Below are 15,212 nucleotides of genomic sequence, written 5' to 3'. Positions count from 1 at the left end.
CTTTATCAGAGGTTCATTGTCAATCAATTAGCCAAGGCAGCAGGGGTCTGCAGGAAGGGGGGTAGCTCGAGAGACAATGGTCTGCCCTGTTGTATTACTATTTAATCGCTTTTCCTAAATAAATAAAGCAGCCCTGAGGTGCTGTCATGTCAAGGGAATTTATAACAAAAAAACCCTTCATTTTTCATTGGTCATTACTTTTCCTTCCCTCCCACCCCTGCAGGACTAGAGAGGGTTATTACTGTAGCCGTAAGTTCCATCTTTGTGTTGCTTGCCTTTGATTCCCACTCGGACCTTGCCACTTTCTGGCACTAATTTGTCAGGCTGAACAAAGGAGGGATTTGTACCTCCTGTAAGGTCTCAATTAGGAAAGGCTTCTGCTGTATTATGTGCCATTGGGACAGGACACAAAGACGGTAATTACAGGAATTTGCACTAAATGGCTGAAGAATTCACAGCAAAACTTTTCTTCCTCCCCCCTCCTCATCTTTCTCCAAGCTTACCCCTCCCAGCAGCCCTGGGGAAAGCCGCTCTCAATGCCTGCAAGCCGTAATTACCAACAGCAGGCCCCTCAGGTTAAACAGCAGCCCATGCTGAACGGCACAACGGCCTGCAGGGAGCGAGGAACAAGGAGAGAGGCTCAGCCCGCCCGTGTGCCTCCTCAGCACAAACTTTTCTGAGCCAAACAAGTCTCCCCAGTTATAACTAAAATTATTTCTTTCTCTGCACCATGGTGACAGCTCCAAGCTCCAGTCGGCCCTAAGGGTCTCAGGAACGGCAAAGGACTCGCTCCTACAGAAAGTGCTGTGAATCCCCATCCTCGGGGACAGAGAATCCCAGTGACCAGCTTCCCACAGACCTGCCACAACTCAAGAGGAGTTTCTCTCCACCAGAACATTTGTTCAGTTTGGCAGACTAAAAGGAGACCATAGGAGTATTGGGAATGCCTCAGGTGTATCAGGAAAAGACATCATGCAAGCCTGGTCAGAGCACCTTATTTTTGTGGGGAATACATGAGTGAGTGGATATTAATCATCCCACGTTTGGCAGAGGGAATCCACACTTTCCCAGAGAAATGTCTGCTCCCATACTACATAAAGCAAAACTAAAATCTGTTTCACATTGGAGACATGTATTTTGTTGCCATGCCAGGGCCTGATCCTATTTTAGAGGAGGTAATTGAAAATATTCACTTGAAACTCTCCTGAACCTCAGTCAGAAGATTAAGCAAAATATAAAACAAATTACATCAAGTCATACAAATGTGGCCAAGAACAGAGCTGAATTCAGGCAGAAGCCCAAATACTGTGACTAAATCATTAACTGCAATGATGCCAACCTTCATGATGCTCCAGCTGCCAAGGTGGATTCCATGCACTATAGAGAGATGAGCAGGAACATGACCTGCAGATGGCTACCAGAGAAGGACAAACCCAACTGCACCCATGGACAATTTTGAGGGCAGCCCAGTACTTCTAGGGCCCAGGTCTCCCCTGAAAGACACTGAGGCCAGCCAGCAGGTCCTGGGCCCAAACTGATACTCCCTGGAGTCATATGTGGTTCCAGAGCAACATAAGAACCAGCCCCAAAGCAGCATGGAGGAGAGGCACAACCACCACGGCTCCCATAATACAAAAGAAAAAGTCTCCAAAAGATCTGTTTCTGCTTGAGCTGACAATTTCTAAGTGAGTGTAACTAAAGCAAGTCAGAGACTATAGTTTAGGCGTAAGGTGCCCAAATTTGCTCCACACAGGTGCCCTTGATAAGTAAAAGGACAATGTACTGCATTCAGACACATCCTCTCTATTTTCACTTCCTTCCCAAACTGGATAAAAACATGATCTTGCCTATAGGACTCGAATCAGACAACAAATTAATTCAAATCCCTTTGATTCTGCACCACCTTTACAGTGTCCTGAATCAAGGAAACAGCTCAGCCACTCTGCAAGGCAGCCCTGGCCCATGTAGTGGTGTATGTGCAGGATCTAATGTTTCAGCACTGCTCATCAAAAGCAGATAAACCCCTGACTATCCCATAGGTTTTTCTCCACATTTGACAGAGAAAAAGGCTAACTCCAGCCACAGTGAGAGGCAGGGAACAGCTGTGCTACCAAAACACACACATGCTCTTTGAAGTGATTTTCTTTTCCTGTAGAGGGGATGTAGGTGCAGATGCTGCAACCTGGCTGCTCACCTGCACACTTGAAGCTCTGGACTGTGAGCCCTCTCTCCAGAGACAGTGTGGTCAGGATGCTCAGGAAGCTGGTGGTCACAGACTGGCGCTTGGTCTTTCTAAGATCATTTCCAAAGGGCCGATCTCCAGGCTTGCTCCTGAGCGTGACCTGTGGGTTCTGAGTCAAACTTCGAGTGGCATTGGCTGCTGCTTTCAGTGCCTCCATCCACTCCTGGGCCCTCTGGCGCGTCTCTGCTCGCAGGCGCAGCACATCCTGGGGAAAAATGACCTGAAAGCAAGAGTCACAGCCATCCTGAGTATCTGTCTGGACTGACAGGCACACATCCACATTGTAGCTCAGCAGGGGATCTTCATCAAGCCTACCAGGCTGGAATGCCATGAGATAAGACCTGTTCAAGACAAAAGTAAATGCCTTCCAGTTATTCTGGACAGTTAACCTGTAAAGAGTCCCTGATTTCAGAATATTTTGGTACTCTTTAGTGTTTTCAGTCAAATTCATGGACAGGAAGAGCTCCATAGGCTTCTCTAATAATCCATTAGTTTGAGAAAGTTCACTGTTATTTTCAGGCTTTGGCACATTCTCCAGTTTCTCCTGCTGTCTTGTAAAAGCAGGCCCAGATGCATGCACTGCTTCCCAAAGTTTCTGTCCCCAGTCCAAAGTCTCCCACGAGGACTCAGCCTTCAGCTGCAGCTGTGAGCTGTCTGACAGGACAGTGTCCACCACCTTGGTTTCAATGCCACCGGTAACAGCGACCCTTTGAAAACGCATGAGTGGATACATGGTGGGAAGGGTCTGGTTGCCACTGCTGTCCAAGCAATACAGGTACAGTTTGTACTGAGACAGTTCAGCGTAACAGGTTTGCCAGTAGCTGTCATTGTCTCTTCTAACTTCCAAGTATCCCTTCTTCAGAAGATTTGAGAACACTGTCTTGTGTTCTGGAGGGAAAAAAAATAGAATATTGTGATTATTTAATTGTCTCAAATTACTACATCATTCTGGCTTCTACATCTCTCCCACTCATGCATGGCACATCTGAAGATGGGATCACAGAAAGAATCTTCATGTAATAGGTTATAATTATCAAACACAAGCACTAACTCTACTTTTGAGCCACCACGAATACAGCACTTTTTTACCCAGAGGTATCAAAATACCTTACAAAAAGGAACAAAGAAATAGAGGAACAGAAAAACAAAGCAATTTTCCCGAGAAAGCAATTATCCAGGACGACAATAGCAGAGCAACAAAACACTGCAGGTCTCCCAGAACCTAGTCCAGAAGTGGACAATACTATCAAGTAATCTATTGCCAGCTAAAATAAGATTTTGACAGTGAAAAACACATAAAAATTAAAACACCTTACCCTCTCTTTCCTGCTCCTTCCCAGGCTCAACTTCATGTTTTCACACACACCACCTCTGCCTCCCCCATCTTATGCAGCTCAGAGGGAAAGGGCACAGTGGTATCTGGTCAGCTCATTCCTTCTCACATCTTTCCCCTGCTCCAGCATGGTCCTCTCCAGGGGCTGCAGTCCTTCAGCTTAATTGTATCACTGCATGAGCTCTCTGTAGCGACAGTTCCTTCAGAAATCTCCATATTATCCAGCATGGGGTCCCACATGGGCCTGCAGGGAAATCCTGCTCCACCACGTCCTCCCCAGGGGCTGGAGCACATTCTCATTCTCTGACCCTCAGCTGCTCTTGACACAGCTGCCAGTGCTGTGCTCCTCCTGAGATGTGTTCTGCCAAAGAGGCCCCACCTGTGGCTGATGGGCACAGCTGTGTCCTGTGGAGGGGCTGCTGGAACAGCCCTGCTGCCAGCCCTGCCTACAGCACCTGGCACCTGCATGGTGAATGCAGACCTGGGCCCAACACAGCAGTTTCCTACTGCATTTCAGCACAACCTGGGACCAAAACATTTTGTGCAGCTCTGTTTACTCCAGAGTTTTGCTGATTTATGAGAATCAGGTTCAGGAGCAGCAGACATGACCAAAAATGAAAAGTAAGAGGCTGCCCAGAAGGATTCAAACACCTACACCTGAGCATCTCAGCACTTCAGGTGCTTTGGAGCAGACCATTTCACAAATCCCAGCCCAAGGCAAAGTCAAGGGGAATCTTCTTCACCTACAGACAACCAGCCACACACAAGTCACTCCAAATACTAAAGTGATGCAAAGGTGATTCCTTTTAAAAGGAATTATCTAAAGCATTTCTGAGTTTTAAAAAAAGGTTTCCATACAAAATTTGTTCCAATCTGATTTGCACCACTTCAGCCACCACAGGCAAGATTCATATTTTCACCATGGGCTAGGCATGTGGCTCTAGGCAATTTTTGTTGGTCCCTGTATAAATCCAGAGTCATTCACTGCTACACTGTAATACATACTGTAACACTTGGCATCCCAAAACAACGCAGGCTTGAGGAACAAACTCTTACTCCCCTTTGAGTTCTACTTTACCCTTCCACTAAGGGTACCTGTGCTGGGTCTTGACTCACAAACAGTGACAGAATTAGCAGACACAAGTAAAGGTTTCTGCCTCTAATTGTCTGTCTCCCTTAGAGTCTGCTATTCCTGGCACAAGAGCAAGGTAGCAACCTGGACACAGCTCCTCATCCACTGTCCAGCAAATTAGGTCACAATAAAACCAGCATCAACTGACTTTAACACACAGCATTACAGACCACGGCAATACAAGAACTGGTCTAGTCAACATTTCCACCCTGGAGCTGACAGCCTTTGAAACAGGGATAGCTGGAGGCATAAAACATTTCCAGCATCTCAGCTTAACCAGTTACACTCATGTTAACAGGCCACACTCTAACAAGCTTTAGACATCATCTCTGAGTATACTGAGGATGTCTGCAACACAGAGCTAAGAGAACAGAAACATCTAGACTGGATGAAGCTTGGAAACAAAACCATAGTATAGCAACTACATCTCCATGGGCTTCCCAGCTAATATGGCCAAGATTGCTGGCCAAACTGCTCTCACCACTGCTGGATGAGGGGTGAGTCTGTCTGTCCTCCTGAAGCACAAGGAGAGTCAGAGACTCTTTGTATTTGAGGAACTTAGTTACTGTCCAGGAGCTTCTAATACCTACTGGGGCAACCTTGGGCTGTAACCTTCATTCTAAGAAGATGCTCCTGCCTTTGACTGCAAGTACTCCTGTAGCTAATTCTCAGTTTCTTCTATGGGCAGGAGAAAGAATCAGAAGAGCAGCAGTGTAAAAGCTTTTGCCAGCTCTTCAGCAAAGACCAACTTTTAAGGATTTATAAGGATTAAGCAGACAAGCTCCAGTTAAACTTAATGAACATACATGAAAATTAGTTGTTTGATATACTTAAGGTTGGTATGGAAATCTCACGGGGGTTAAAAATCGGGGAAGAATGCTACCTTGCAGCCACCCTAACAAAAAAAGGGGACACTTAGATTTCACCTTGACAGCTCAGCCTCAGCTTCCCCATTTACCCACATACTCAGAACAGAACCTGCTTTTAACACCATGCTCAAAGGACTCCATCTACAGAGATTTTTCCTGCAGATATGGCAAAAACCATAACAACAATTTCAAAAATTGCTATTTTGGCACTAGGTCTAAAAAGGTCAGTATAACTGTACCTTGCATATCAATAAACTACTCGAGGGTATTTCAGCTAAATATGAAAACTGAAAGCCTAATCTGTAACCCAAAATGGTAGAGAAAATGCATACTTTGATAGCCCAAATAGATAGATGTGCACACACATGGACACACTGAAAGAGAACCAATTTTGTTCACAGTACATCTCTGGCCCTGACATTCATTAGTATTTCTGCACTAACTCAAAAGCCATTAATTTCTCTGAAACCCACACTAATCCCTTTGTAGTGCAGATAATGGACAGCCATTCTAGAGTCATCTTCCCTTTCTATTAATCCAATCAGGGAGGCAGCGCTTCTGCAGCTCCAACTGCAATCTCTCTCGCTTCCATCAAGTACAGATGACTGTTCAAGCTTCTCCATAATAAGACAACTCATAACCTTCCCCCAGCCACCCCTCCTTCATCCACACACAGGTTTGCTTGTCTTTTGTTGAGTTAGAGAAAGGCTATCTCTCCTGTTTTTCACAGAGGCACCCCCCTCTCCCTCCTTCACCCCACTCCTTCCCTTCAAGCTCTGTGAAATCGGCTCCAATGGCTCTCGTTCAAACTGGGACAGAACCAGCAGCCACCCTGATTAACATTCAAATGCCTCGTATTGTTTAGGTCAGGGCAAGAGATGCTGGCAGAGACAGGCTGAATTCATATGCTGCACATATACACACATCTCACAGCTCTGCTCCTTTATCTCTTCCACATGCACTGTGCCAGATAATACCTTTTTACTCAGAGAGCAAATGGTACCACCTCTCTATCCATCTTCCAAACAGAAACTGCATCTCTTTTCCTCCTTATGGAGACAGGCAGAGTAAATTGAAGAAGAGTAAAAAACAAGGAAATAATCACAGTAAATGGCTCACATCTGAGCCATTTGGAGTTATAATTTCAAGGAAAGAGGTGGAAGAAGGCAGAGGAAAACAAAGAGAGACTCGGCAGCTGGGGACAGAGTAATATTTTCCTCAGCATCTCTCCTCTCCATTGGGAAATGCCCCCTTGTCCCAGATAGGAACCCTGCACATAGCACTGAAACCAGGCCAGCCCAGCACCCACCTACCACTGGCCACACTTGGGGCAGCTGGTGCAACCAGCACCTCTGGAGAGAGAGGCCAAATGTTGTAGCAGTATGTCCAGAAGAGACACACTCCAGAACAACTGACTGTACTTGCATCTCAGCAGGCACGGCAGGAGAGTTTACTCTGTTTTCCACCACTGAGCAGAAGCAGAGATGCCTGGTTTGTGAGGAGTTTGCATCTTGAGGGGGCACTCCTCTCTGAATTCTCTAATGCTTACTAAGTGATGAGTGCAAGTTACAGAGTTTTTGTCAGTAGTTTTCCTCTCGGATTTTTACAAAACTGAACATTTTTACAAAACATGTTTGGGACCTAAAATGCTCTCAAACTGGGTTGGGCTAGTCACCTTCTTGGTGGGATTTGCTAGATCAGGGACAAACTGTGCCTCAGATCCACAACGTCCACTATCTTCCTACTTAAAAATACAGTCTTTTCTTCCCACCTGGGTCTGCAGATATGTATCCTTCAGTTTGTCAGCCTGCAAGTGCTCAACCCAGTGACAGCTCTAGAGTTCCCCAAGCTCACAGGCACAGTAGGCAAACAAAACAGGTACCTGGAAAAAGTACTGTAGCACCCACACTGTCGGGAGGGGCAGTGTTTGAGTAACACCCACCTGACCATCAAGCCATGCTGTGTTTAAAACACTGTGCTTTAAAAATCCAAGCCAAGCTTCACTGTATATTATAAGAGCAGTATTCTTTCTTTGTCTGCCAGGCCACATGCCCAGGAATACAAGAGCCTGCCTTGAATTTGCTTATAACTTTGCTCTGCTTCCTGCTTGTGCCCCACAGCACAAACAGGATTTATTCCTAGCACATGAGTTCTTTCACCAGCAGGCCAAAGATACTGCTCCAAAAGGCAGAGCTTCTTTTCAGGTCCTTTTCTTTCTTAGCACATGGAAAGGAATCAGTGCCATTTTATTTGTATTACAGTTTAGGGGTAGAGTCGGCAGTGCTGGGTTAACAGCTGGAGGAGATAATCTTAAAGGTTTTTTCCAACCTAAGTGATTTATGAAAGAGCAAGCAGCAGGAACAGAGAAGGCCACAGTAATGGGTATACTATGAAAAAAAACAGTGAAGAGTTCATGTATGCAGTAACTGGGACAGCTTTGGAGGACTGGGAGACCTCTGCAGGCCCCAGAGGGAAGTCCTTTACAGCAGCAAGGACTGACAGGAGTTGCTGAAGGTCCTCTCAATATCTCACAGCATTCATTTAATTTGGATTAAAACCCTGAAAAGGGATGTCTTCTAAGGATGCAACAACTATGACCCCTTCAACAACTGCAATAGGTTTTATCCAACCTCCAAACATATTCTTCAATCTTTTCTGGAGAATAATTAGTAGCCACAGATACACATCTGCAAAACCTACTTTCTTGCTTTTGCACTTCTCTTTTCAGGTCAGCTCACAGTAGCAGCAAACTCTTTGTGAGGCTCTCTTGTAAACACAGAGGGAAGAAATAGCACAGCTACCTTGTAAAACCTACACAGCTGCTGAAAAGAACAGGTAAAGGAAACAAGTTAAAAACATGTATTTTCAGAGCACAGAAGCTCTCCTTCCTCAAAGAAGGTACCCCTGCCTTCTGACATTCCATACAGAAAGCTCTTAAAGGGCACACAGCAAGCACTGACTACCTTGAGAAGTGGGTCCATAGGAATTTCATATCACAGAATCACAGATTAAGTTTAAAACACTCTCAGGGACATAGACCTTCAATGGCTGCATTTTAATGGAGTTTCTGTGGGCATATGAAGTTGTTACACATCAAACCCAGGAGGTGCCCAGGATACAGCAGACAAAAACAAAGAGCTCTGTCTCCAGACTTGTGAGTGCATTTCTGTTCTGCATCCTTTCCCAGAAAGATACAGAACAGAGACTGCACTCTACAAGAAGCAATATATCTCCCTAGACAAAAGTAACAGCAGATGCACTTGCCTTTGTCAACCAAGAACACTCTTTGGGCTACAGCAACTGTGTCACAATAGAGCACAATGTTTGTACCTACATATACACTTACACATACTTACATGTTATATATATTTATACACACACATCTCCCCAAACACAAACACTTAGGCACCTGCTTTACATGTTCCAATGTCACTGACTTACCTGGAAAACCCAACACAAAAAGTTTATTTTAACCCTACACAGGCCATCTATTCATAACTGGAGTCAAGCCACCATATGCATACATGCACCCTTTCACAATCCCTTGATTTTTAGTTAAGCCCTGCCTTTATTTAGATTACAGAAATCTTTGTGGCACTAGGTGCTGTTCCTCTCCATAAGTGCTCAGTCCATTTCTGGCATCTACAAAATAAATCATGGAGCTGGAGACAGGGGGTCAGTGTTTCCAAAGCCCTGAGCAGAACCTCTTCAGTGCAGTGCTTGGGGAAGGAAAAGGAAGAAGCATCACTTGCTGAAACACCACTTCATATGGCTCACTGGAGATGCCTGCCTCAATCTGATAGCAACACTTCCTGTGCCCCACACAATGCTGACAGGAATGCCTTAATATTGACAAATTGAGTGCTTTAGTTTCTGTTACTTGCTTATGGACTGAAAATTCAGCATTATTTAAAGAAAGAGAACAGAGATCTTGGGCCTTACAGTAGAGCTCTGTGCACCTTCTTTTTAATGGCTGCTCTTTCACTTTATGAAAACTGCTTTTGTTGGGATTTGCCATTCTCCCAATAGCTTTAGCATTCAAAGCTTTTTTTGAGTTTGGGAAAATCATTCAAGGAAATGACCAGAAATACACAGCAAATAAATAATTTTTTCCTGAGTCAAATTGAGTAAGACAGAAGCAAAAAGTAAAACAAGCTTAGATATTTAAACCATAAAAAGAACAGAAATAAAGTTAAGTTTAAAAAATTATCCTTAGGCAGGCAAACACACAGAGTTACATCAAAGACAAAAGAGCCATACTTATTTATCTTCTTTTAAGAGTTACCTCACAGTAGGATTTGAGTGGGTTTTTTTGTGTTTTTTAACATTCAGCTCCTCTTTCAAGACAAACACTAAAATCAGATAAGAAACTCCTCATACAAACATAAACAAAGCACCAGCACAAACCTGTGTTTCCTTGGATATCCTCTCCCTTGGTTAGTGCCAGGTAGGAAAGCAGAGCACAGTTATTGTCCTGACCAGGTGCAGGTGGCTGCTGCAGGGAGGTGCCTGTGAAGACCACTCTCCAGTTGACATGGCTGATATCAGAGCGTGACCTGTTGTGACCTGGTTTGAAGATGGAGGCTTCCTCATTCTGCACCAGGATGTCATTCACTGAGCGAGGCCTATCTCTCCGCCGCTGGCAGATCTTGAAGATATTAAAAGCTGTGGTCTCCCCTTCCCCTGCCCAAGCAAGGTTGTCAGCAGCTGTTCCCCTCTGCACCCTGCATTGGTCTTTGGCAGGGAACACTGTCTGAGCTTTGGTTTCCAAGAGGCCATTTTTGCAGTGATCCCAGATGAGGCTACTTTTGGCTAAGGAGGCGACGTTCCTCAGGTTCCTGCTCTCTGTTATCTGATCAAATACCTCATGCCCAACCAGCTCTGGGACCTCCTGCAGACCATACACCTCAGAGGGCTGCACAATCTTTTCAAGCTTAGTATCAAAACTATTGAAAAAGTCTTCAGTCACTTCCAAGGCAGGGCTAATGTCATCCACTTCCAGAGCCTCCATATCCTGTGCTGCTGTGGGCTCAAGGCGTTGCGATGAGTTAAGAAGATACCACATCAATATGGAGCTGAAGACCTGCTTCACATCTATCCTTGGCACACCATTAACTTGGATGTGGTGGGCAAACACAATCACCAACTCCAACCCACAGTGGAAGTAACCAATTCAATATCTGTCTTCAGAGGGAAGATCTAACACCCACTGACCAAGTGGGCTCTGGTCCCTGTATGAAACAAGCTCATAGGGATGAAGAGTATCTGTAAAGAAAAGCAAAACATCACATCAGTAAGAGCCTATTCCAGGTAAATATGTTTAATTACATCACTCCTCTCACAGTCATAATCCCCTTTATTTAACTTTCTCCTTCAACTGGCACAAAATTATTGTGTATGAAGAAACCCCTTGTGGTTTCTGTTGTGCACTCTGTATGAACTCTCTGTATAATCACTTTTTGAACTGAAAGCTGCAGAGAGCAGGATGGGACACCAGATGATGGGAAACCAAAGTGATACCATTTGTTAACCAAGCTTTAGTAAGCTGCATTGAGAGACAGCCACCTAAGGAATGCTTCACAGAGTTTCCCTTAGGCCTTTCCCTTTCCCTCCCTTTCTTTTTTCTAAGAAAAAGTTGATAAACTTCAGGGTCATAACATAGGCCAACCAGCCTCAAACAGTTTGCCTTTTTGCCCAAGATTGCTTGAACTCGCAATTTTATGGAGACCAACATGAGTTTTACAGCAGCTACCTTGCCTACTGTCTGCATAAACAGAACTGTGACATTTGCCAAATAAATCAAGCCTGCTGCTGCCTTGAAGCTCCATCCACAGTGCTGCCATGCTGAAGGGAAAAGCACAGTAGGTATGTTTAAACTGGGGTAACTTGTCAAATGTCTGCAATTCTTGGGACCTGGAGCTGGGCATTTGTACTGGCAGGAGAACAGCCCTGAAGTCTCCCAAGACAAATCACAGTACCCAGAGCTTGTATATGCAGAACAGCTTAAAGTCAGAGTTTTGAACACATCAGCTCAAGTTCTAGAAGCAGCAAAGCTGCATTAGCTCAGAGCTCTACCTAGATTAATACACTCTTAACAAAACTAATTAGCTGGGCTGGGCCAATAATTAGCAGCTCATTAGTTTGTAAATGCTTCTGAAGTGCTACCCGGACCCATGGAGATTTACACTTAGCAGGAAAAAACATTTATTAAACAGCATCAAAAACAGATAATGCTTCTATTTAAGGTAGGGTTTTTTTTTTTAAATCCAGAACAGTCTTTTAGCCTAACTTCTGTTAGGAAAGCTGCTTAAATAGGCACCCTTTACTATAGCAAGCCAGAGGAAGAGAGGAACGTGGCCAGCAACCCCAAAAGAAGGGGACACAGAATTCTGTAGCACAAACTAATCTCCTCCACAATCCCCCAGTGGCTTCCTCCCACCCCTGCTCCAGTTGTAGCCAGTTGTGCTCAAAAGCAGTAGCTCACCCTCCCTCCTAGTAGATCTGCAGTTCAGACTATGATGTCCACAAAGACACTCCAACTAAGTAACTTTCAAAAGCAGTAACTAATCACACACACAACTCTGGAGCATCAAGCCTTTACATTGAGATCTTTCTCCCCTTAACTCTTTGCAAGGATTCACTTTGCTAGTCTCATAGTGAATCAGGGTAGGATCAGCTTCAATTATGTGAACACAGAGTAAGACACTGAAGATAGAGATAAAACCACAACCAGAGGGCTGAACAAAATAGACCTGGAGTTATTTCAAGTCAGAACAGTATGGAGCAGACTCTTTGCAAAGCTGTGCAACTGTGCCAGTTGACAGCAGTGGGAAATTAAGTCATCCTGGGCACATCTGCATTGTCAGCTTAATGCAGCATTGAGTTACTCTTGAAGCTCAGTCCTGCCAGCAGCACCAGAACAGTGTTCTGCTCCCTGCTACCACAGAGCTTGGGAGCTCAAGGAACAGCCTAAGGGACACAGGTGGTGCAACCTGTCCACTTATTCACACACTTCTGTAGCATATTTTTACAGCAAGAATGGTATTTTGAAGTTGCAAACTGCAAGAAGCATTCACTTGAACAAAACTAGCACCAACATAACCACAGGCCTGCAGTGAAGGCTACAGCCTGGTCCATCCAAAGATGCTGCCTCATGGGGAATGGCAGAGGATGCAGCTTTGCACTCCCTCCCTCACGCAACTGGAGAAGCAATCGCTCCAGAAGGGCTTGTGACATGCCACTGCAGCATTCTAGTGACAGCAGAACAATGCTGGTCTGTTCTTTAAGTCACTAGGAAAGGTGGAAAGCAAGGGATAAAAATTGACACTTACGTTTGACAAGTTCAGTTTTAAATGCCAGAGGCTCCAAGTGGCTGAACGTTTCTCTGGATCCTGTGAGACTGGAGCTACCAGCCAGCCAAGTGTGGTGATGCCAAACTACCAAGTGACCTCACAGCCAGTAGGATGCTGAATCACGTGGTCATGAGGAGATGACAGGCCCCTGTATCACATAGCTCATAAACTGCAGCATTCATATCTTCCCAAGCAGTCTGTTTGACCTGCTCAATAAAGATGTAAAAGGTGACATCAGTGGTGGCAAGCTCATCCTCCCCTACACCACAAAAAGAGCTGTGCCAGTAATGCCCACTAACACTGGGATCCTGCAATTGCATATCCTCCACAAATGCAATTAGGCACTTTCCGACAGCAGCACTCAACAAAAATTTAATTGCGATGTCTGCATGGATTTGGTGCCAAATGAAAGGAAACTCTGACATGGCAGTAAACAGCTTCATCACAACCTCCTCCAGGAGGGAAGCAATGAAAATCACTTCCTTCATGGGAAGGGATTTCTGACCTGCTCTGCTGCTCACATCAGACAAGTACTGCCCTGAATCTAAACAGGACATACTTAGGTCAATGATAGTCCTTGAAAACCAGACTCTGCTGTGCAGAATCCCTAAAAAAAGCTACGAAGCTGATGACTTAGGTGCTACCTAATAGTTAAGAAGTCGAGCTGTATTTGTCAGGTGGGCACACCCGAGTGGACAGAAGAGAGCAAGGATGCACAGCTGGCTGTCACACACACAGCTTTTACCATTGCCTATGCAACCCTGCACATCACTGGCACAAAGTGCTTGCACAAGGAGCTGAAGAGTCCTGCAAGAGTCCTGGCTCAAGACACTTCCCCTCCCCTTCGAGTGGTTTTGAACCCCAGGCATGCAGTGGCCAGCTCTCTGAGCAGCAATTGAAGGCTGCACTCCTGCTTGCCTGTCACACCTATCCTGGAGAGGCAACTGATAAGGAGGAATTTCACAAGGGACAACTGTAGAGAGCAAGCATCAGCTGGGACACTGTCCCTGTGCAAACTATCACATTCTCTTGGATCCTGGCTGTATTTTGTTGCTGTGGCACAAGGCAAGCTTTTTCCCAAGTGATTCAAAAATCCCAGATGACATACTGCTGTGTACATCAAGTGAGACAGAGCACACAAGTTTGTTAGAGTCACCATTTCAATGGCTGGTGGAAATTTACAGTGCCTCACAAAAAAGAGAAAACTACAAGAAACTTTTCATACCCAGGGAACCACAATTTCAAAAGGTTGCCATATGACAGTCAATGGTTGGTTCACCATCATCTGAGCAATTGTCTTTAGATCACATTTTTAAAGCCCCTCTCCAAAGGCCTCTTTCCCAAAGACAACCTGAGAAACACATTGCTTAAATTTTTCAGACTACCCCAACTTTAAAATGTCTCACAGAAATATCTTTTGACTGATATTCCTGCACAAAGCAACTGGCAACACTCAGGAAAATCTCACAAAAACTGCAGAAAGAGACTTCCTGGTCAGGAATGCTTAGCTATAGGGTCAACAGAGGGTAGCTGAATGCAAACATAACCATTTCCAAGTTGCAAACCCACCTGTTTGCCAGTCTCATTGCCCTTAAGGATGAAATTAATCACCAACATTTATCCATGAAGAAAAGCTCCCACATCCTGTCTGCTAGACCCAGGGACATGCAAACAGCAGGAACAGCTGCAATTAACTTGGAGCCTAATTACAGTCAAGCTATAAGACAGCGGTGATCTCTTCTACTCTACAGAAAACAAAACAAAAAAACCCACAACTGCAAAAACTTGAACTGAAGAAAGAAGTGAAATCAGGTAGGAAGAAGAATGCCATGTTCTGTGAAGGGAAGCAGACCCTTAGCAAGGACACATGAGTCTGGCTGTGTGAAGCACAGATTTTCCCCAGCTGCTGATCTCACCCAGTGCCTTTAACAAGGAAGCTCCCCAGGCATCCTGCCCGTGTGGAGAACTAACACACCACAGCTCCAGAACAGCTCACCCAGCAATGAGCACACAGCAATGCACAATAAACAGTGCTTACAGTATTCATTATCTTTAACTGTCATTTGGAAACACTGATTAAAACACAAGAAATACTAAGCTGCAAAGAGCACGACAGCCTGCACTAGAACAAAGTGGGGCCAGAGGCTGAGGAGCACCAAGGAGTGGAGGAAGACAGACCAGCAAAAGGATTTCTTTTCCTGAAACTGACTGCTGGACAGCTCTCCCAAGATCTTTATCACTCACTCGTTTGCCTTGCAGCCATCTGACACACATGCCTCCTGGC

The 15,212-nt window shown here is 45.0% G+C and overlaps 1 protein-coding gene across 4 annotated transcripts in view; it reads right to left on the bottom strand.

Annotated features, from left to right (window-relative positions):
- PLEKHM3 (pleckstrin homology domain containing M3) overlaps positions 1–13,132 on the bottom strand; it is a 128,205-nt gene extending 115,073 nt beyond the window's left edge. For all 4 annotated transcript variants that reach the window (XR_005626665.1, XR_005626664.1, XR_005626663.1 and 1 more), the window contains exons 1-3: positions 12,908–13,132; positions 9,984–10,841; positions 2,195–3,130 (exon numbers count right to left, since the gene is read on the bottom strand). Coding sequence is in view for 1 of the 4 variants with exons in the window: in XM_039700913.1 (XP_039556847.1) it covers positions 2,195–3,130; positions 9,984–10,641 (1,594 nt within the window). In the remaining 3 variants the exon portion in view is untranslated. The remainder of the gene's footprint in view (positions 1–2,194; positions 3,131–9,983; positions 10,842–12,907) is intronic.
- Between the last annotated feature and the right edge of the window lie 2,080 nt (positions 13,133–15,212).

This window comes from Passer montanus, unplaced genomic scaffold (assembly GCF_014805655.1).
Source record: "Passer montanus isolate IOZ18808 unplaced genomic scaffold, ASM1480565v1 scaffold1, whole genome shotgun sequence".
Lineage (NCBI taxonomy): Eukaryota > Metazoa > Chordata > Aves > Passeriformes > Passeridae > Passer > Passer montanus.
Note: the sequence above shows the minus strand (reverse complement) of the source record. Positions and strands in the feature narration are given on the sequence as shown.